This window comes from Diabrotica virgifera, chromosome 6 (genome assembly GCF_917563875.1).
Source record: "Diabrotica virgifera virgifera chromosome 6, PGI_DIABVI_V3a".
Lineage (NCBI taxonomy): Eukaryota > Metazoa > Arthropoda > Insecta > Coleoptera > Chrysomelidae > Diabrotica > Diabrotica virgifera.
The window spans coordinates 246037159-246061982 of record NC_065448.1 but is presented as its reverse complement, the minus strand read 5'-3'; the positions used below and the strand labels follow the sequence as shown (position 1 = coordinate 246061982).

At 32.3% G+C, this 24824-nt stretch overlaps 1 protein-coding gene across 1 annotated transcript in view; it reads left to right on the top strand.

Moving 5' to 3' along the window:
* LOC126887486 (proton channel OtopLc-like) overlaps window positions 1–23919 on the top strand; it is a 69938-nt gene extending 46019 nt beyond the window's left edge. Inside the window, exons 6-12 of the mRNA XM_050655054.1 lie at window positions 2212–2488; window positions 3189–3364; window positions 5006–5222; window positions 7720–7866; window positions 11667–11907; window positions 18803–19049; window positions 23546–23919. Coding sequence (XP_050511011.1) covers window positions 2212–2488; window positions 3189–3364; window positions 5006–5222; window positions 7720–7866; window positions 11667–11907; window positions 18803–19049; window positions 23546–23863 — 1623 coding nt within the window. The 3' untranslated portion in view covers window positions 23864–23919. The remainder of the gene's footprint in view (window positions 1–2211; window positions 2489–3188; window positions 3365–5005; window positions 5223–7719; window positions 7867–11666; window positions 11908–18802; window positions 19050–23545) is intronic.
* Window positions 23920–24824: the final 905 nt, after the last annotated feature.

The window sequence follows — 24824 nt, the reverse complement described above, 5'->3', positions numbered from 1 at the left end:
AACTTATACAGGATAAACTGTAGCTTTTTAATGATATATTTAATGTGAAAGTCCCATTTTAGATGTGTATCTATAAAAACTCCTAGATATTTAACATTTGTTACGGGTTTAATATAAAAATTTTGTTTATTATGTGATATTTGAAGGGGTTTGAAAAGATCAGTGGTCAAGTTAGAGTTAAATATTGGTAGATAAACAGTTTTCTTAAAATTGATTGTTAGTATTTTGTAGTCAAACCATTATTTTATTTATAATTTTATTTAGAATGTTTATACATCTTTAATTCATTTACTCTTTTGTTTGACTATTAAGGAATCTTTCTTGTTGGAGCTTTTACCACGCCGAGCAGATGAGTTATGAATTATTAAAAATTCTCTCATCTTAATTTCCTCGGCATCCTGTATGAATTATAAATTTTGAAAATCTCAGGAGGTGTAACCAAAGAAAGTATTCCACCTGTTGTCAATCTGGTGGTATGGAGACGATATTTACTGTCATTTTCTGGGCTACTTCGATTAATAACTTACTTTGTTTTTCGGTAGATGGCCCTAGTTCATCTGTGACATTTCTTTTTTTGCAATTCAGAAAGGCCTAATGTGTGGTAAGTGGAAGAATCTTAGAGAGGAGGATATGGGACTACTGATGAGGGGGAAACAACCCCCGAAACCGGTATAGACTCTTCCTGCACTCTCAGATTTGACCATAGTATTATGCAGCTGCTGGATTTTCGTGTTGCAAAGAAATTGAGAATGTTTATACATTTTTATTGGTAAATATTTAATTTAAAAAATTTCCTAGAAGAGCCACATTACAGAACGTTTTCGAACAAAAAAGTTCGTCATCGGTGCTGCTAACTGGTTTTTACATGTTGGACCCACCAAAAGATAGTGAAAAACCTTTAAACTTTGTACAGTTTTATAAAATTTACCTGTTTATATTACATTAAATGTGATGTTTAAAATAATCCTAAATATTACATCAGGAAACAAATGAATCCTTACAACACGTAGGTTGCTGGTTAACCTTTAACTACCCGCGCATCAAGTTATAACATAACTATACGCGTGGCGTACTTTATACGCCACAAGAAAATACACTTAAAAACAGCGGATTTGTTTATTTTTTGTTGAAAAAATACACTTAGTTGTTTGTTGTAAACCTTAATCGGCATCAGTGAATACTTTAAGTTCCTTCTCAGTTGCCTTCTCAGCCAATTGGGATTTATAACTGGAATCATGGAATAACTGGATTCCATGATAAATAAAATTACTAAAAAAAATTTTTTTTTAATGTGATTTTTTACAGGAGAAAAAGAATTGTTTATAAAGAAAAATATATTTTGTGCCATAATGACTAAAAAACAATTGAAATATGTACTTATATTACTACTTATATTAATATAATCGTGACGTACATTGTCCACCACCGGAAATAACAAATAATAAACTGTAAATTAAGATCTTCCCAGAAAGCCGATTATAACGAAACTAATACCAAATTGTAAAGCACATTCCAGTGATAGGTTAGAGAAATAAACAAGGTCAAAAATTAAATTTTTAAATATATTTGCAGTAGAATTCTTATATCTGGCGTACAAAATACGCCAGCGCGTGTAGTTAAAGGTTAAGAGTATGGAACCTCACATTACGAACTGTAAATAGCAACTATTTACAGTTCTTAATGCCAGGTTTTATCCTTTGGATATCCACTTTACTTTATTTGCTTCTACATCGAAGTCAAACAGGTACGAGTCTATGGCAATTCGCATCACCGTCCCTTGCTACTTTTATACAGCTGTAAGTAGTAAAAGTGAGTCTAATTCGCGATACCTCCATCAAGTTTCAGTGTCGACAAGGTTCAAGAAAGAACCATTTCTTAAGGAGGGAGCAATGTTACACCAATCTCTTGGTACGCCCCTGATCGAGCATACAAATGTTCAGTCGAGAAGGTCTATGGTTGTCCGTAGAGTTAGTCGCTAAAATTCTACTGGCTTCTGTGTAATTCGTTTTTAAAATGGCAGTTATATAATAGAATTAGAACTAACAAAGTATACCGACATACTTTATTTGAATACATAGAAAATCATTTGACTAGGTCATAAAAAATTAAAATATATATTTTTTTAACTAACGCGAATGTCTGAAATGGCGTTTCTTTCTTGTTCTACAAAAATTTATTTTATTTACTGACAAAATATTAACTATGTTTCAGATTTTTAGTGTATATCTGGTAATAGTATCATTTCTTTATATCTCGTTTTTAATAATCGATATTTCGATTTTCTCAAGTAAAAAGAAAAAATACGAAAACGCGGTGGAAAAAAATTTGTGTGGCGAGAATTTAAAAGCCACACAAACTGAAGATGGAGAATTTGAGTTTGAGATAAATTTACCAGAACTACTAAAAGGTGGAAAATCCGTCCAACATAGCTATTGTTTTAAAAAGGATAGGCATAGTACGAATTTTTATTTGAAAATTGGTGCAGCAGGTAAGAATTAAACATTTTTTTATTTAAAACATTTCATTATTCTGTCATTTTGGAAGTAAAGATTAAGTTGAGAGTAAGTCTGCTGCCGCCCCGTACAACTTCTTGGCTTAAAAACCTACTCCAATGGTTTGGGAAAACTAGCACTGAACTACTTCGTGCGACTGTGAACAAGACAATGATGGTCAATATGCCTTCATGACCTACATTTAACAAATTAACAAATTAATGCCTTCTAAAAAGATTTCTCGAGTCACTTCGAATACATTTTTTGGGAGTATCTCATCGGAACAAATACTTTTTAAATCTTGGTATTTTTTCCAAAAATGATTTAATTAGTGATTTCTGGGATTTTTTTTCTAAAAAATTATCTACTAAATGAATTGTAGGTCTAAAAAAAGCTTTATAAAAGTTAATCCTTTAAATTTGAAGCAAGAATATTTTGAAAATGATAAATGGTTTCTATCTCGCTGAGAACATGAACTCAAAAATTGCGAATAATTCTTTGGAGAAGTCTACCGCTGTATGTACAACGTATGTGACGATACAGGCGTGTAGCGCGTAGAAATCTTTGTTTCAATTTAAAATTTAAAATTATGTTTTAAGTAAGGTAGAAACCACCTAAAGATCGTGAAAAATATATTCTAGTTATACATATTTGTCGTTTTTTGTTGATAGAGTTAAAGATATTGTTTGCTTTTAGCCTTTTGCTTCGGACATCTTATTCACGCTGGAATTCTGGTTGGATATCAACTAGTATTTATAACAGAAGACAGCGCAATGTTTTATGAATGCGGATCAATTCCCACACTTCTGCTAGATCTACTTTACCCAATTTACTCTTTTTTTGTACTATTTTTTATTTTTAAGTACTCGAACGTAAGTAAATTTTGTAATTAATTTTTATTTAGTAACCTAACGCAGAGCAAACTTTATTATTTTTCCGGTATGCGGCAAAATAAACAGTACTGAAATAGGTATGCCTGGTGGATTTGCAGAAAAAAAAATTTATGTGGTGTCCTATTTTCGGTCATACGGAAAAAGTCACGAAAACGGACCAAGCTTAAAATCAACAATGGTTTCAGCAGGACGGGACAACCTGTCACACTGTCAGGGAGTCTTTTCGAATTCTGCGAGATTTTTTTGGGAGTTGCCTGTCACCAGAACTAATGCCACCAAATGCGTACATATGGGGAATGCTTAAGGAGTCACACAGATCCACCGTCTGCAATTTCGGAATTAAGGACTAGAATTAAAAATATTCGTGTCAGAGGTATTGCCGGTTAGAAATTTGCCTTGGAGAGAAGGGGGAATTTGCCTTAGGGGAAACAACCAAAAGACATAAGAAGATAAACTCAGATTACTTAAAGACATAAATAATAATTTATAGGCATTAAGTTTCCTTAATTTTCCTAACTAGCGTGTATATTCGGTTGAATTTGTCTTTCTGTAGTTTCGGTTTAATGTCAGCTAATATATTTTTATGTTTAAACACTTTTTATTCTTTAATTTTGGACCTTGCCCTACCTCAAGAAAGTCCGCCACTGACCAGAGGGCATCTTTAACATCTCTTTTATCGGGAACGCGCGTCGTCGTGAATAATGTTTGCCAGACTATCTCATGTATACTAGATATGGAAATAATCATAAACATTTCAATATTCATTTCAGTACTGTTTATTTTGTCGCATACTATATATTTGTAAACACATATTTTTTAAAAATCAAAAATGAATAACCATTTTCAATTTCGTTGCAAAACGAAAATACAGCCGCATCATATTCTAGTCCACTCAGAGAGTGCAGCAAGCACCTCTACCTGTTTCGAAACTTATTAGTCTCTCAGCAGGAGGCACATTTGCTGCTCTCTCTGATCCAACCAAAACAAACCCCGGCGTGCAGTCACGGATTGCAACGAACGAAATGGCATAGATGCCCTAGCGGCAACTGCTAGCAAAAGACTAAGTTTTCAATCTAATGGCATATAAAACAGCATAAGGCTACTCTACATCCCACCAGAATGAAAATAATGGGAACCTTCTCTGGTTACACCTCCGAGGCTTCTACAATTTGCAAGCCATAACGGATGCTGAGACTAAGGAAGATAAAGGAATTTTACAATTTATAATTCACGTCCCATCTGCTCAGCGCGGTAAAATTCCAACGTGAATGTTTCCCTTCGTACTCTAATCAGAGTAAACATGTAAATCAAACTTATGCACTTTACCGCGCTGAGCAGATGGGACGTGATGAATTATAAATTGTAAAATTCCCTCATCTTTCTTAGTCTCAGCATCCGTTATGGCTTGCAAATTATAGAGGCCTCGGAGGTGTAACCAGAGAAGGTTCCCATTGTTTTCAGTCTGATGGGATGTAGAGTAACATTATGTTGTTTTATATGCCATTAGATTGAAAACTTAGTCTTTTAAATATTTTTTAATCAACTATTTTCAATGGGAAATATATTTACATATTTTTTGTCTACGCTTTATTATTTCTATTCACATATACATGATTTTAGATCGTTATAAACAAATACACGGTATTAGCAAGGTTTGGTATGATGCACTTACTGTCATCCAGTATTTGTTTTTGGATTTGGACAATAATGAGGGAAACACTAGAGGCCATTGCCAGTAAAAAAATAACTGCAGTCACGGAAGAAATGGATAGCGAAGAAACGACTTCAAAATTATCTGAACCTTTTGCACTACCATTATCATCGTTCGCCCTAAATGGTAAAACATTTTATATTTTCATAAATTTTTATATTATATAGGTACAAAGTATTTCCTCAGTTTTCGCAATATTCCTTCACTCAATTATTGTTCTCTCCAGTTTTCTTTTATTTTGCTAGTCAAAATTCTGCAGATTTCTGACGTTTATTACCCATTCCTTAGCATTTTCTTTTTCACGGTTGTAAGTTTTTTTCCAGGAATATTTTGAACAGGGTAGGGGATGTGGAGGATCTCTGTGGCTACGTCTTATATTATGAGGACGCGTTTAATATTTTTCGATAAGAATTTTGGTTTACCAAAACTTCAAATACCTGCTTGCATAAATTAACATATTTTATTTTAGTAAAGAAAAGAGAGACGTTCTCACAAACAATTTATTTTACAACTGACGACCGGTTTCGCTGTCTACAATATTCACAGCATCTTCAGGTCACGGTAAAAGTAAAATTAAATGCTACAAATAACCAAAAACCAGAGTTAGTTAAGTGGTCTGGTTGAAATCAAAAGGGTAATGATCAAGCCAATATTAAAGTATATACATTTATGCATACATACAGTATAAATTAAAGAAGTATGGAACATAGCTTTTTAAGACACAGTGTTTGAACTGCATTTGAGATAGTGGACCAATATAAAAGTTCCAGACATTAAAACCAGAAATCATAGCAACATTAACATTGGCATGTAGAAAATATCTTTGAACTAGAACCTCCTACTTCTATCTCTATTTTAGGAGTTTACTAAAATAGCGAGCCCAGCCGAATGAGCCGAAAGTAGATAATCCGACTTAAGGGTCCGCACCGCGCCAAGGAATAGAACCGAACCGAACCCACTACCTACATGCACAGACAAGGCGATTGCAGATACGCGGTACGAATGGGTTATTGTTTTTATAAGTTTTTGGATATGTATTTAAAACATATAATTTAACCTAAAATATTTATTTTAATATTTATAGTGCTAAATATTTCATGTGTATCTATTTATGGATAATGATGATTGGCATTATACATAGTATTATGTATATTGTTCTAAAGCTATTTTTTTGTGGCATTTGTGTAATTTATTATTCTAAATGGGAGATAAGCCACAATTTAACTTAAAAAATGATTTTGTTAACGTTTCGACCTCCACTTCGGACGTCGTTGTCAAAATACACAGTATTAATAAATTAAACAAAAATGTTGTTGCTTAGTAAAAAAATTTCTTCTAATAATATAATTTTATTCTAACTCGCTTATATCGGCAATTATTAGACGATTTTTTTTTACTAAGCAACAACATTTTTGTTGAATTTATTAATATTTTTTATTTTGACAACGACGTTCGAAATAAAAGTTAATAAAATAATTTTTTAATTTAAATTGTGGCTTATTTCGTATTTAGAATAATAATAAATTACATAAACGCCACAAAGAAATAGCTTCAGACAATATTTTAGGTGAAAAAATATGTTTTAAATAGGTACGTATCCATAAACTTATAAAAATAAAATAATCTATTCGTACCGTCTATGCACAAAAAACTAGAAGGATCTGCAAATTCTGCAATCGCCTTCTGCATGTAGTCACGTCGGTTCGGTTCTATTCCTTGGCGCGATCGCGATGCGGACCCTTAAATTATAGGAACCGGTCCTAATACCTGATTCTGACCTAGAGGTGGGCTAGAAGTATTTGCAATCATGTAACCGATCGTATTTTTTATCTGTGATTGTGATTTAACAGAGCAACAAAATAGTCGTATTTTAAACTCCTAATTAAAAATGTTCAAAAAAATTCAACAGTTGTTATTATTTTGTATAGGTCATGATTATAAAATTAGGTCTGTTAGAATGAGAAATAATTGTATTCAAAAAGTAGTTTTTGTAATGAAAATAATATTGCATTAATTAATAATCCCAACTAAATTAAAATATACACTATTAATTAAAAATATAAAAATAACATCACCTTATATATAACTAACAATTTTTTTGGTTTCACGGTTTAATGTCGTGTTTCCTTACTAATCCCCTCAAGATCCTGCCAATTATTTTGGTTTTGTTAATGCATTACATTCAAATCTGTCCCTCTACCGTCTCTCCCTTTAGCATAATATAGAGAAAAAGTATGATATTGAATACTACTATATTCTTCCCTTATACCGGAAAGTAACTACATTTGAATACGTGCATGTATGTTAGTGTGAGGGTTGTAAACCATATTTACGTACATGTTAGTATTTATGTGTATGCATAAATATATTATATACTTTAATATTGGCTTGATCATTACCCTTTTGATTTCAACCAGACCACTTAACTAACTCTGGTTTTTTGTTATTTGTAGCATTTAATTTTACTTTTACCGTGACCTGAAGATGCTGTGAATATTTTAGACAGAACCGGTCGTCAGTTGTAAAATAAATTGTTTGTGAGAACGTCTCTCTTTTCTTTACTACAATAGTATGGACTCACACATGCAACCCATTAATTTTTTTAACATATTTTAATTTTTAGGTCTAGAACTCTTAAGACAATCTCCGGACTTCTCGCTTAGACGCTTTACCAAAATATGCGTGGACAACGATTCCTTTATGGCGGTAATATACAAAAATATTTCTCCATACTTATATCCATTCAGCGTAGAATTCAGTATTCTAGTTGGTAAGTATTCTATACCATATTATGTAAAACAAAAAAAAAGATTTTCTTTTAAAAAATACGTTAAGTAATTTGCTCCAAGCAGTAAAATAATATAGCGATGAGCGCGCTAATAACCGGAAAATAACACAAAACATGGACAACATAAGGCGTTGTGAAATAAAATAGATGAAAATAGTAGGGGTGGGAAATTATCGGTATTAACCTATGAAACAATACCACTTACGATAGTTTCCCACCTTTAGACGTTAGCTAAGAATTAGTTTATTTTAGTCATACATATGACGTTAATGTGACATGAACATTGTTTTTAATTTAACTAATTTTGGCAGAGCTGTTAGAACGAATAGAATGAGTGAGTTTGGAAGCAATGCTATCCATAAAATAAATAAAAAACAAAGATTATGATTAATGAGTTAATACTTTTACTTTAATTGTTAAAATATTTTTATTTAAAGTTAATTTACAAATTAAAGAGACACAGTTTTCCGATTCCCTCGGGAAAAAAATATTCAGCTACTAGTGTAGGAAACAAAGGTTGAACCTTGCAAAATGGACACAAGTCCGGTTTTATTTTTTTTCTGGTATATCGAGGTGCTTATTATAGGACTAACTTTTTCTGAAAAAATTTCGCCCCGGAACCCCCCCCCCTGTCACCCCTTTAGGGGGTAATTTGTGGTTTTTGCGGAACGTAGCCCTTCCTGTACCTTTTACAAAAAATTTCTTTTATAGAAATATGAAGAGGACTATATTGTCTACGATTTATTTCCCGACAGCATCTATCTATCTATCATCCACCGTTTAGCGGGGGTGACGCCCCAAAGTTGAGAAGTTTTTAAAAAAGATGTTTTTAAAGAAATATATTTTTCCCTAACTGTAATGGAAATTAAGAAGAAATCCTGCGGCAATTATTCAAAAATAATTGATTGATTTTTTGGTATAGGTTTCACTTAAGGGTAATTGCCCCTTTTTTAATTACAGGGTGTTACATTTAAAAAAAAACCCTTTCTATACCATCTGAACCGTTTATGCTAGAGTAAAAAGACTTTCAGCGATTACCCATGGTACTGGTGCTATTTACAAATTTGTATAATCCACCCCCATTTTTTCCCCGGAACCACCAAAAAAAAAGAAGAATTAATAAATAAAGTGATTTTCTTGGAATCCTTCACACACAATGCCCTTTATTAATATGCTTCATATATCATTTTGTGCACGTTATTATTACCCATGTGTGGACATCACAAGCGATTTCCTAGTGCAACACCTGTAGCAAAAAAAAAATAAATAAAATGGGGTTTGAAATTTTTTTTTGTTTTTTGCTTTTTGATCCATATGGGCATATGCTTCATCAATAGTGCATTTCAAAAATATATATGGTTATTGCAACATCCATGCGGAAACCATTCCTATCCTTGAAAATGTACTGCAGAAACTACCCCTATCCCTAGGCGAGCATGTTTTTACGATTTTCTTATTACCTATACATTCTTTTTAAACAAAACTTATACAAGGTTAAAGACCACTATTTACTCTAAAAATTAGGTCCTGTTCATTTTTTTTTGTATAAGGAACCGTTACGGTACAGTGGCACCTCATATATGCTTTGGCGGGCTCCAGTTTTTGTTTTTTTTTTTCGTCATCTGTTCGTTTTATTGATAAAGTACTTATGTAAAATAAAACAACACAGTGTAACCTACAAATTATGACCTATGCACATTTTACAATCTTTGCGCCCTAAAGCCACAGTGGCGACCCAAAATCAATTTTTGCATATTTTTGCCACCTACACGCATTTTATTGCATTAATGCTACCTTAATAGCACAATATTTACCCTCAAGTGGTCGCTAGGCAGTGGCGGATCCAGGGAGGGGTGATGGGGGTGATCACTTCCACCCCCTCTCAAAAAAAGTGATATTATATTCAAAGATTATAAAAATATTCAGTTATTTTTATAGAAATACTTATATTATATTATCATTTTTATAAGAATGGCGTACTTTTTGTGCTTTACCGACAGTGGAGGATCCGGCATCGTTAAGAGGGGGGTGCCAATTGGCTAAATTTCTATAAAAATAAAAGAATATTGTTATAATCTTTGAATATAATATCACTTGGTTTGAGAGGGGGGGGAGGTGATCACCCCATCACACCTCCCTGGATCCGCCACTGCTTAGCGACCACCTAGGGGTAAATATTGTGCTATTAAGGTAGCATTAATGCAATAAAATGCGTGTAGGTGGCGAAAGTATGCAAACATTGATTTTGGGCCACCACTGTGGCTTTGGGGCGCAAAGATTGTAAAATGTGAATAAGTCATAATTTGTAGGTTACATTGTGTTGTTTTATTTTACATAAGTACTTTATCAATAAAACGAACAGATGACGAAAAAAAAAACAAAAACTGTAGCCCGTCAAAGCATATATGAGGTTTACGACGCCACTGTGCCGTAACGGTTGCTTATACGAAAAAAATGAATGGGACCTAATTTTTAGAGTAAATAGTGTTCTTTAACCTTGTATAAGTCTTGTTTAAAAAGAATGCATAGGTAATGAGAAAATCGTAAAAACATGCTCGCCAAGGGATAGGGGTAGTTTCTGCAGTATATTTTCAAGGATAGGGGTGGTTTCCGCAGGGATGTTGCAATAACCATATTTATTTTAAAAAAGCACTATTGATGAAGCATATGCCCATATGGATCAAAAAGCAAAAAACAAAAAAAAATTCAACCCCGCATTTTATTTATTATTTTTGGCTACAGGGGTTGCACTAGGAAATCGCTTTTGATGTCCATGCATGGGTAATAATAACGTGCACAAAATAATATATGAAGCATATTAATAACGGGCATTGTGTGTGAAGGATTCCAAGAAAATCAGTTTATTTATTAATTCTTCTTTTTTTTTTGGGGTGGTTCCGGGGAAAAAGTGGGGGTGCATTATACAAATTTGTAAGTTGTATCAGTACATGGGTATCGCTGAAAGTCTTTTTACTCTAGCATAAACGGTTCAGATGGTATAAAAAGGGGTTTTTTTTTAAAATGTATCACCCTGTAATTAAAAAAATGGCAATTACCCTTAAATGAAACCTATACCAAAAAATCAATCAATTATTTTTAAATAATTGCCGCAGGATTTATTTTTAATTTCCATTACAGTTAGGGAAAAATATATTTCTTTTAAAAACTTCTCAAATTTGGGGCGTCACCCCCGCTAAACGGTGGATGATAGACAGATGCTGTCGGGAAATAAATCGTAGACAATATAGTCCTCTTCATATTTCTATAAAAGAAATTTTTTGTAAAAGGTACAGGAAGGGCTACGTTCCGCAAAAACCACAAATTACCCCCTTTAAAGGGGTGAAAGGGGGGGGGGCTCCGTGGCGAAATTTTTTCAGAAAAAGTTAGTCTTATAATAAGCACCCCTTAATATACCAGAAAAAAAAAATAAAACCGGACTTGTGTTCATTTTGCAAGGTTCAACCTTTGTTTCCTGCACTATACTACCTTCTCATATTTTGACGTCTATTTGTGTCAGTCGAAACAAAGCTTTCGTTGGAGGCCAATAAACTGAAGAAGAAGAAGAAACAAAGCTTTCGTCTAAAGGTAGGAAACTATTGTAAGTAGTCATGTTTTATAGGTTAATACCGATAATTTCCCACCTCCACTATTTCTATCTGTTTTTATTTCACAACGCATTATGTCAGGGGGCTCATCACTCTAGTATATGTACAATCCATAATTATTTTTGTAATATTCATTACATAAAAGCTTTAAATCCAAATGTTCTTGGAAATTTTCAGTTGGCGTATTATTCGTGATTTGGCAGAACATAGAGCAGTGTGAGGACGCCGAGAATGAAGACTTGTCGACATTGCCATGCAGCATCCTTTCAGAATTGCCGTTGCCTGATAAGGAAGGAAATGTAGTCATACATGCCGATTGTCATTCCAGTAACAAGGGTCTCTTTGGTGGGTTTGTCGTTTTGGTATTGACAGTTGTCAGTAGTATATTGTTTTTTATCGCTGTCTACGACGAAGATAAGTAAGTACATAATATTTTGAATGAATATTTATATAACATAGTTACCTATTATGTGTGGGACAATGACATGTAACTAATTTTATTATATAGAGTGTCCCAAAAGTAGCGGAACGGTCGAATATTTCGCGAACTAAACATCGGATTGAAAAACTGTAAAATACGTTTTCAATAATTTTTAAAAATCTATCCAATGGCATTAAATACGATCTCCCACTCCATTTCCTAGAGGTGGGGTGGGGGTAACTTTGAAATCTTAAATGGAAACCCCAAGTTTTTATTTCAGATTTGGATTCCTTATGTAAAAGTAAGCAACTTTTATTTGAGACATTATTTCGAAATACGGATATATGGCGCTGTAATCGGAAAAAACAATTTTTCGTGATACCATAGGTAAATTATAGAAACGGTCTAATATCTCGAGAAATACACTTCCAAATGAAAAATCAAAAAATATATTGTTATGCTCTATTATATCTATTTAATTAGATTGACTAGCAAATTCTTACTTTAATTAATTATTCAATTATTTTATTTACTGCCTATGTAAAACAAAAACTAAATTCAAATTAAATTTTCCAATCAATTTTATTCTCAGGGCTAATTTTGTACTGGATACAATACCTGTGATCTGTGGCTTCTAATATTTCTGATTGCTTACTTCTTCCAAGGTGGAAACAGGGAAATTGAAAACACTCAATATCATATAAATGTAATCTATTGTTTTTATCAAATAAGCCGTGTACATGTGATTCAAAAAATATTAAATTTAAACTTTGTTGCAACAATCTCTTACTTAATCAATTAAACTATAACTCTGATATCTCCTTGTTTTGACAAAAAAATTATTTAATTAATTTACTATTTACTCATACTAAATTTAATAAAATTTACTTTTCTCCTTTTGACTTGATTTCTTAAATTTTAAATGAGTGACTGCGTAAAAAAAAGTTCAATAAACAAATAAACAAATATGGGTTTGATATAAACAAATTTTCTCCATTCCGACAAATAATTTGACTGACCTTTTTGTTTCTTCACTTCCTCGTTCTCTGGATTGCGCCGTCCTTGATTCTCCCAAACACGTACTCTCTGGATGTTGCGAAAAAGTCCCTCTCGTCACGACTGCTTCCAAAAATCATACAGGATTTGCTCGAATTCTGTTACTCAGTTTTCCTTGTTCGATATCTTATGCAAAAAGATATTAATCAGCTACTCGTTCTAGACAAAACAAAAGAAGCTCCCTCGGACCAGGAAAAGTGACTCTTCAACCGGTCGACAATTTGGTTTTCACTTGATTCTGCTCGCAAAGGCCGATTACACACACTCTACACTGATTACTAAACTTATAAAACAAAAAACTGGACTGCCTTCCACCGATGTTAATTACACAGTGACCTCTCGTCTCTCGCCAAATTCTGACTCCTAATTTCTTCTCCCTTCTACCTCATCTTTCCCACTCTATCAAAAACACGCCTCTCTCAAAACCATTCACACCCATTTCTTCTGAAACAAATATTTTTCCACAGAACTTTTCCAATTTGTCATTTTTCAAGAGATATCATAATTAGTTATTTCCTACTTTCTACTTTAATATCTAAAACCTCATACAATTTTACACCACATTAAAAACCTTCCCGGAAAGGATCTTAAAGCCGTCTTTGTTTTCGTCAACGATGTCCACTTTCTAATCACCGAAATGTTTGTTCATGTCCCATGCATTTCGTCGAATCACTTATTAGTCGTTTCATTTTTCCCCGAAACACTTGCTTAATAGCAAAATTAAATTCTAAACAATTTTGGTGATGAAAATACAGGGTGATGAAAAACTATCATTTTATGGTCGTTGATATAAATTTAATTTTTTCTGAATTTCTTTACAAAAAAAAAGAATTCTACAACAATGTATTTAATATTTTTCAAAAACCTATCGAATAATGCCAAACATGACCTTCCACCTCACGACTCCATCTTAAATAGCAACATCCATGTTTTATTGCAGATTTGAATTCGACATGAAAAACTAAGCAACATTTATTCGAAACATTTTTTGGAATAGTTGATAGATGGCGCTACTAAATTGTCTTTTTCCAAATATAGCGCCATCTATGAACAATTCTAAAAAATGTTTCGAATAAATGTTGCTTAATTTTTCATGACGAACTAAAATCTGCAATAAAAAGTGAGGTTGCTATTTAAGATTTTAAAGTTATCCCCCACCCCACCTCTAGGGAGTTTTGTGGAGGATCATGTTTAGTGGTAGTCCAGGGCGGATCTGTTTTGAGATGGACGTTGAGAGGTGACTCAAATTTTTTTGCAGAAATTGCTTGAAAATAGCTCAAATAATAATATTTAAGTTATCCTCCCACTCAAAATGGTCCGGAACATTGTTTAAATAATCAAAATGCCAAAATATGAAAGGAAAAATTCTATTTTTTTATTGGTTTTTTGATTATAACTTTAAAACTGTTCATTTCTGAGAAAAGTTGTACTGACATAAAAGTTGCGTAATTAAATTTCCTACGATATAGAATTGGTTAAAAATTTAAAAAATAGTCGCCCTTGTTGCATAATAGCAATAATTGCAAAAAAAAACATACAAAAACAAGTATTCGCATTTTACGTTTTTCAACCATTTATGCGACACTTAGGACCTTCATATTTTACCCAGAAAAACTTTATGATATAATAAAACAGCACTGTAAATTTCATTAGGATCGGTTTAATAGATTTTGCAAAATAAATTTTGCAATCCAGCTATCGCAAAAAAAAATCATTTTTTAAAAATGTTGCAGGACTGAAAATAAAGCAGATAGCAAGTTGAATTTTTTTTTAATTATAGAACCGTACTGTACCTTTCCTTTGCAATTTTCAAAATTAACATCAATTAATTACCACGGCGTCAGGAAATTTTTTAAATAAACATTAATTTTTGCTGCTACGCGCAGGACAGCGGTGTAGAATTCACACAAGTTGATTTCCACCAAAATTTCTTCCATCTTTATTTAATATATTATTTTCTTACTGTATATTTTGTTGTATTTTAATATTTTAATTCCACAAAAATCAAACTAATTTTATTATTGCTTGTGAAATATTGTTTAAACAATTGCATATGTTTAAAAATAATAAACTTTTATTCTCTAAGTTAAAATATATCAACAAAGAAAGTTTTTGCTAAAAAAAGTGTTATTTCAAAGGATAGAGTATGTGTTTTTATTTTGCAATAAACAAATTTATTTATTTACATCGAAATATAATAAAAATTAAAATGTATCAATCATTATCAAAGGTCATTGGAATGCCCAATCAGAGCAAACTATCCGCTGTCCTGCGCGTAGCACCAATAATTAAAGTTTATTTAAAAAAAATCCTGGCGCCGTGGTAGTTAATCGATTTTAGTTTTGAAAATTGCAAATGAAAGGTACAGTACACTTCTACAACCAAAAAAAATTCAACTTGCTAACTGCTTAATTTTCAGTCCTGTAACATTTTGAAAATATGAATTTTTTTTGCGAAAGCTGGACTGCAAAATTTATTTTGCAAAATCTATTTAACCAATCTTAATTAAATTTACAGTATTGTTTTACTGTATCATAAAGTTTCTGTGAATGAAATATGAAGGTCCTAAATGTAGTATAAATGGTTGAAAAATGTAAAATGCAAATACTTGTTTTTGTATGGTTTTTTCGCAATAATTGCTATTTTGCAACAAGGGTGACTATTTTTTAAATTTTTAACCAATTCTATATTGTTGGAAATTTAATTACGCAACTTTAACGTCAGTACAAGTTTTCTCGGAAATGAATACTTTTAAAGTTATAATCAAAAAACCAAGAAAAAAATTGAAATTTTCCTTCATTTTTTGACATTTTGATTATTTAAACAATGTTCCGGACCTTTTTGAGAGGGAGGATAACTCAAATATTATTATTTAAGTTATTTTCAAGCAATTTCTGCAAAAAAATTTGAGTCACCTCTCAACGTCCAAATGTACTAATATTTTTACTGATGCGCCCTGGTCTATGGTATTCGATAGGATTTTGAAAAATATTAAATACGTATTTTTTGGCTTTTTACTTGGAAGTGTATTTTCCGAGATGTTAGACCATTTCTATAATTTACCTATGGTGTCACGATAAATGGTTTTTTCTGAATATAGCGCCATCTATCCATAATTCGACAAAATGTCTCGAATAAAAGTTACTCACTTTTACATAAGAAATCCAAATCTGCAATAAAAACTGGAGCTTTCCATTTAAGATTTTAAAGTTGCCCCCCACCCCACCTCCAAGAGGTGGTGTGTGGGATCGTATTTGATGTCATTGGATAGATTTTTAAAAATGATTGAAAACGTGTTTTTCAGTTTTTCGATCCGATGTTCAGTTTGCGAAATATTCTACCGTTCCGCTACTTTTGGGACACCTTGTCTATCCACAAGGAAAAGAAAAAGTTTTCTTGAAGTTGGCTGTATACCATCAATCACAAAATTAAAAAAATCCTTTGTAAAAGGTATCAAATTTTTATTAAAATCCCTTTAAAGGGCTACATCACAACAAAACGTTTTCGATTTTTATAAAAAATCATCATCAGTGTATTGTTGTATTGTGGCAGTGTATATTATCGCCACATCTCTCTTGATTTTTGCAGTTGTGGCCGTATTGAACGTATTGAATTACATCGGTTGTATTGTGGCAGTGTATATTATCGCCACATCTCCCAGTTATGGCCGTATTGCATTTTCAAAACCTCCAAAAACCCTACAGTGAAATACCGAAGTAACTTACTTTATACTTATCCAAAACAATATTTTAGTTCAGGCTGTATTGCATTAGATGGGCCATTATATAGGCAATATTTTACAGCCTTAACCCAAAATTCGAATTTTTTGCAGTTGTGGCACATAGTCCTGTCGCCAGGGGGGGTACAACGGCCTCGTTAATTCAGACGGACTTACCCAAGTTTTTTTTATGTATTTTGACCCGTAGAACACGAATTTTTTGGGTAACAGTTGATCCGGATGTCGATAAGATTGTTATAGACCAAGAACTTGAGGAATCAAATAACAGCGATTTTTGGCAAAACAAAACAATATTTTGTATTTTTTGGGTCATTTTAAGCAAAAAATATTTCTACAAGTTTTTTAGTAGGATGCACAGTTTTCGAGATAAACGCGGTTGAACTTTCAAAAAATCGAAAAACTGCAATTTTTAAACCCGAATAACTTTTAATTAAAAAATAAAATAGCAATTCTGCTTAGCGCCTTTGAAAGTTCAAGTCAAATTATGTCGGTTTTGATTATTTGCATTGCTAAAAATTTATTGTGTTATTGTTAAACAAAGCTACAAACAACTAGTGCGTGAGTGATGTTTCTATGATTTCTCATTTAAAATCGAACGAGTAGGTAGAATAGGTACTAGTGCAAGCAAGACTATTTCTACGTTACATGCGTTAAAACGCATGTAAAAGCACGGGAAACCCTACGTGTTTATAGCTTTGTTAAACAATAAAAAAATAAATTTTTACCAATGCAAATAATCAAAACCGATATAATTTGACTTAAACTTTCAAATGCGGTAAGCAGACTTGCTATTTTATTTTTTAATCAAAAGTTATTCGGGTTCAAAAATTGCAATTTTTCGATTTTTTTAAAGTTCAACCGCGTTTATCTCGAAAACTGTGCATCCTACGAAAAAACTTGTAGAAATATTTTTTACTTAAAATGGCCCACAAAATACAAAATATTGTTTTGTTTTGCCAAAAATCGCTGTTATTTGATTCCTCAAGTTCTTGGTCTATAACAATCTTATCGACATCCGGATCAACTGTTACCCAAAAAATTCGTGTTCTACGGGTCAAAATACATAAAAAAAACTTGAGTAAGTCCATCTGAATTAACGAGGCCGTTGTACCCCCCCTGGCGACAGGAATAACAATTGAACTAGGTGTGCGATATGAATCATATTCATAAATTAATCAAAATAACTGTGCCGTTTCATATTTAACTTCAAATATCTCGAAAACTAATAACTTTATCGTTATCAATGAAGAGTATATTATTTACGTAGAAAGTGTTGGAGAATCTAAAAATGGCACTAAAATAGTAATTCCTCCAGTGGCGTAGAATTTGAGAAGGGTCAACCATTCACTATCCCCTGTCGTACGCCTCTGGTAGCAGCTAGAAACATTTGTTTATAATAATTTAGTAGGGTGTATAGTAGTCGCACTTTCTGTCAAGTATGAAAAGGATACGTCAAACAGTTTTAAAATGCTGAGCAAAAATAGCTTTAAAATTTTTAGATAAAACACCCTGTAACTCAGTAAGGAACCACATTTAGATGTTTTAGGTTAAATATTCGTATTTTGTGCTAAGGTTTCTCCAGTTACTATATGGACAATTATTAATGAAACAAACTGTATAGTAAATACCTAAGTATTGATGATTTTTGAAATGAATTTTTATTGACGAACTTTAATAATTTATTTTTTTATACATATTTTTTATTTAATTTATTTATTATAATACTTAATACTTGTTTTTTAATCTCAAAATTCTTTTTGTGATCTTTCAAGATAAAAATAAATTTATATTTTTTGTTAATCGGGGCCTAAATTTTTCTTGTGATTAGTAGTCTAAATGAGACATGTGTACAAAATATAAAAAAATGTACAAGGTGGTTCAAAAGTTATGGATCCAATAAGAAATGGTCAAAATCAATTAAACACCCTATATAATAATCCAGTTAAGGAACCTGTGGGGCAATAAATGTAGTATATTTATCTGGAACCGCCCCAGTTACCTCTATTCACCATTAAAGTATTTCCGTTTCCCAATGAAACACCCTGTGCAATATATTTTTTTCATTCCTTGTTTAATTCAAACATTTATTTATTCTAGGGATGCTGTTATTGGATTGACAATTAACCTAGTGACATCAATTGCTATCTTAAGCGTAATGTTTTTGGCATGCATTTTTGCTTACAGACAGATCACAAAATTGGATTTTAATACAGCGAGTCACAATGTACTAGACATTGTTTTATTATTTGTCTGTATTCCTGCATTCTTCCTCAATGGCGTCTTTAGTATAATACCTGCAATTATCAACAAAAATGCAATGAGTACCGTTTCCATAATATTAGAGGTAAGCTGTTTTTTGTTTAGTTTATTTGTACAAAAGAAGTCACATGATATGCAACCAAACTCAACAGAATACCAACCCAGACCAACATATATTTAAATAAACCACTCCATCCAGAACGTAAATATCAAAAAAGGAATTATCAAATCCCTAAATGATTAACCACAAAGCACTTTCTCTAACGAAAATGCACCACAGAAAGAAAAAACCTGTTTAGAAAGCTTTTGACCCAACACTCTGTGATATACCGTGTCGAAAACCAAACCCAATAACATATAAGAAAGATCTAAAACTGCATCTGTAAAACATCCTGTGAACGCAACTATTTCTACTACTACTACTACTGCTACTACTACTATTGGTTTACAGCATTTTCCTACGCCTGCTGACTCCTAACCGCCACTCTTTTCTGTTTAACCATAGACCTGGAGGAATTTTTCTTTCCTCTAGTCCTTTTTCATTTTCCTTCCTCCAGCTTCTTCTCGGCCTTCCTCCTTTCCTTCTCCCTTATGGTGTCATCTAGCATTCTCTGTACATGGCGTTACCATATGAGTTGTTTTGTTTTTATGTCATCAATTATTGTACATATAAGTGACTTCCATCATTTCCCGTAATCTCTCATTTGGTATGCGATCTCTTCTTGATTTGCCTGCTGCTCTTCTTCAGAAGTCCATTTATTTTACTAGTAACATTTTCTCTGTTCTTTGTTTCAGTGGCCAAACTTCACTGCCATGTGATTACATTTTTATATATGATATTTTATATGAGCTGTTTGTTTGATTTAGATATTGTTTGGTCCCACAGAATTCCATTCATCATGGATATACCCACAGAGACCCAGAAGTCGTCATGAGCCTGAGCAATCAGAATTTGGTGATCAGCGAAATATAAAGTACATAGTGTTTCTGTATAGTGTCTCTCGTCGTTGAGAGCGATTCCCATGCCATTACATTTGCTTTTCCACAGCTTGAGTGCTCGTTTCAGAAAAATTTTGAAAAGGGTAGGCGAAATACAGCAACCTTGCTTCAATCCTTTCGTGACCTTAAATCCCTTAGACATCCTTGATCTAGTTTTAATTTTTGCAGTCGTTCCATTATACAGACTTTGGACTGCTTTGATAAGACCATGTTTAATGTTCATTTGCTGTAGGTTTGACCCTAGTTTGCTCAGCTTAACACTGTCATATGCTTTTTGTTAGTCTACGTACATCAGGTGAACTTCTTTATTGACGGCTGTTCTTTCTCAATAACTTAAGTAATATGTAGTAAATAGAGTACAGGTGGTCGGTCTACTGCGGACCACCTAGCTCTAAAGTCAGCTTGCTCTTCAGCTTCGTAATCTCTATAGTCATTTTCTATTTTGTTCTTAATAAGCTTCCCATACCTCTTACTTACTGTGCTGTTTACAAGAATTCCTCTGTAATTTTCACACTGATAAATGTGATAAATGTGCCCTTGCTGCCCTTTTTGTGGATGGTTGACATGATAGATAATTTCCATTCTTTTGGTAATTCGGCAGCTTTTAAGCAGTCTTGGAGTCAACGAATGCAACTATTTCTACGTGGGAGAAATAGCAAGACCACTAAGTGTCAGGGTGAACCAGCATAAAATATACATCAACAACAGAGGTGTCTTTCCCGGCACTTATAATGTCGGTCAATCTCGCAAAACACTTATTTCACAATGCAAGTTAAATGGATGTTTACTCTTTGCACCAACGCCTTCAACAACTGAACTCCCCTCTCATTGGTTAGTTACCGATGACCTTAGTTTTCAGATATTTCTGCACAATTATACTAGCCCGCACTAGGACTAGATGAACGATATATCGCATTTTCTTAATTTAAAAAACATATCGCACCTCCGCTCAAACAGTGTCATAAGTCAAAAAACCAAAGTATCGAGAAAGCCACGTTTAAAATTTATGCTAGAACTTTTTCGGGTTTAATTCAAAAACTGTTAAAATCAGTATAATAATTTATTTGGTCAGTTACAAAGGTTTTTGAAGCTCTACAAAATAGTGTATTAATTCTGCTAAAAATATTTACTTAAAAAAATTTTGAGTTGTGACACTATACAGATAAAATAGCGAAAAATTTACGAAATATGTATTATTTATCAAAAGTAGCTCTTGCAGTACGGAATATAATATCATTATTACTCTGGGCTAATTAGCAAAATTAATGGAAAAGTTATTTACCAGCAATTTTATTGCGGGAATCGAATTATAAGATCCTATGTATTAATAATATAGGTATGCAAAGTCCGCAGATAGTGTGCTACTTTTTTTATAAACAAAATGGCGCCGACAAATCGTATTTTTTTCAATTATTGTTCTATAACTCCGAAGATTTTAACTTTACAACAAAAACACCCAAATAAAAATTCACCGTAATTAAAATCTGCATAGACATGCGTTTTTCCCGATTTGCTCCGACGAAAATTTTCCTCGGAAAATGCGGGTTTTCCCAACAAAAACTCTAATTTAAGTTTTAGGTATGTAATTATTAAGCAACAATTAAATAACTTAGTCACATCAAAGCTTTCTTGGTATATATTCTAATTCCAAAAGCCGGTGAAAATTAAACAAATATTTTAGGAACAATTCAATTGTTAATTAACAATTTACGATGACAATAATAACCAAAATAATCATGATACATTGATATAATACGCTGGTCTAATTAGTAAAGTACAAAGAAAGGTTATTTACCAGCAATTTTATTGCTGGAATCGAATATTATGATCCTATATATTAATAATATAGGTATGCAAAGTCCGCAGATAGTGTGGTACTTTTTTTATTAACAAAATGGCGCCCCCAAATCGTGTTTTTTTTTTCAATTATTGGTCTATAACTCCGAAGATTTTAACTTTACACCAAAAATACTCAAATAAAAATTCACTCCAATTTAATTCTACATAGAGGCATGTTTTTTCCGATTTGCTCCGACAAAAAATTTCCTCAAAAAATGTAGGTTTTCCCAACAAAATCTCGAATTTTCAAATAAATTTTTTGGGTAAGTAATTATTTATCAATAATTAAATAACTTGGTGAAATAAAAGCTTTCTTGGTATGGATTATAACTGCAGAATCCGGTGAAAATTAAACAAATATTTTAGCAACAATTCAATTTTTAATTAACAATTTACAGTCGCAATAACAACCAAAATAATCATGAAACATTAATCAAACTTAGAAAGGTTATAAAGATGTGATGCCTATTTAATATTTTGTCGACAAAATATAAATTTTTCATTATTTTGCATAATCTTTAAATGTTTAAAAAAATAGTTATAAACAAATTAACATTTCTCAGAAATTGTTTATTATATTCTAACTTTAAAAAATACTTAAAATGCGTATTTCAAAGGTCTTTAAAATGAATGCTTTAAAAATTTTTTCCAACCATTTGCAAAAAAGTTATGAAACAGCAAAGTAAATATACGATTTCTCCGTTGTTTATAATTTGTTTTAATTGATTCAAAGCTTAAAAGTGAGTCTGTGGTACAATCTAATTACTCACAAAGAATATCAAATATTAGTTCAATGGTTATATTTTAATCAAACATTAAAAATACTTTTTTTTTGTAATTTTTAGCGCGAAAGTAGGCTTGATACAGAGCCGGAGCTAAAATTATGTTCACTCGAAGCGACTGACACGCAACATACATAAAACTATAATTTTATTTATTAAAAGTGTACGTCGCACGGCGCTCGTCGCTTTAAGTGAAAATTTTAGCTACAGTACTGTATTAGTCTACTTTCGCGGGTGTAAATTACAAAAAAAAATATATTTATAATCTTTAATTAAAATATATCCAAAAAAGTAGCACACAATCTGCGGACTTTGCATACCTATATTATTAATATATATATAATCATAAGCTTCGATTCCAGCAATAAAATTGCTGGTAAATAACTTTTCCCAAAAATGGCCTATTCTCCGATAATCAGCCCAGACTATATTATTATCTGGATAACAGACTTATAGTTTTTAATGATGTTAGTTACTTTAAATACAAGTAACAACATTAAACACAAAAATACTGCAAAAAGTAGGATTAGTAAGTGATAAATGTGTCGCTTTTTTTAGCACATACGCAGATTGTTTTGAATAAAGTAATCACATAAAATTATACTGTCTTAACTCGACAAACGAAGCTTTATACACATCTTAGATAAACAAATGCCTTGCAGAAGTCGATACGTGACACTGTTTATGCCCAGTGCACCATTGATTTTGGTTAATCATATAATGACTTTATTGTCATCTAATGAAAAATACTTGAACTATAAACGTAACATTTTTTGAGATAAGATTTTGTAGTTTTATTAAACAGTTGGTGCAGTAAAACCGTTTTTAAAATTTTTTGAGTTGTGACACTATTTGAGCGAAGGTGCGATATATTATATTAATTTCTGCGTTAGAGATTTAAAAAATATCTAGGACTGAAATTAAAACTACACTAATGAATGCTTTTTATTGATATTTTTAGATTTTACAAGTATTAGTACAGACAGCATTTCTGCAGGACGGCGTACGACGTTCGAGTAACACAAAAGAATTACGAAAAACCAAACCTGGAAGAGAGCTAGTATCTTTTCTGATTCTCGCCAATATATCATTGTGGATATTACAAACATTTGAAGTTAAGGCACATGGTCTTCAAGACAACAGATACGATTTCTATGGAAAGGAATTGTGGACGATCTTGGGTCACATGTGTTTACCATTAATGATGTTTTATCGGTTCCACGCATCTGTTTGCTTCGTGGATGTTTGGAAGTACGCCTATGTTCCTTCTGGCCATTAGATGATATTTATGTAATATGTATTATTTTTTGTTAAGAAAATAAAATTTAGAAATAATATACTTCTTTCTTTCTCCCCCTCTTTCTACCCTATCAGGGCGTCGGATTTGGGCTAGCTATTTTAATTTCTATTCACCCATCTCTTCTATTTAACTGCTTTCTTGTGGCATGTCAGTGTAGCTGTAGTAGCATGTCAGTAGTACCAGTTTCATGGTACTAGATTAGGAGTTTTTGGGCATACACCCAAGTAGCAATTTGTCGACGCGACAACGTTGTCTACCGCGTGGCAACGTTGTTATTGCCTAGAAGACGACCCTATTCTGCACTGATTTGGTGGACGATTTTTGAGTTGTCTTGACGTTGCCTAGGCAACCTCCTGTTAAGCAACATCGTTTTGTAAGCATTGCATAAGACAACTGAAGCGACTATAAAAAGCACCTGCGCGTGCAATGGTTGCTCAAGGAGTCAGACTAGTTATGTTTTTTTACCTATATTTTTAACACATGTATGGTGATTGCGAAAACCAAAAAGTAAACTGTTTTGACATCGTATTGGGTATTTAAATTTATATAAATACATAAAGGACTTATTACCTGATGTGAAATTTATAAACGCATCTCAGATTACCGTCAAATATGGATATTTTACCTTTAAAAAACACAACCGCTCCTTTTTTATGACATTTTTGACAAAAAATATGTAAATTTAAAAAATCAAATTTTAATATAAAAGTCAAAATTTATGTTAAAGATGTTCTGTATAAATTTAATGTATTGATGGTGTTTTTAAAGGTATCAGAAAATGCCTGCATTTTTTATATTCTGTGTTTTCATTTTCTTTACATCCCAAAAATCTCAAGTAAAACCAAAATGACGCATTAAACAATATTACCAATATTACTAAAAAAATACCTTATTACCAACCTTAGACGGATAAGACAACTTAGAAGTCCAATCGCCAACT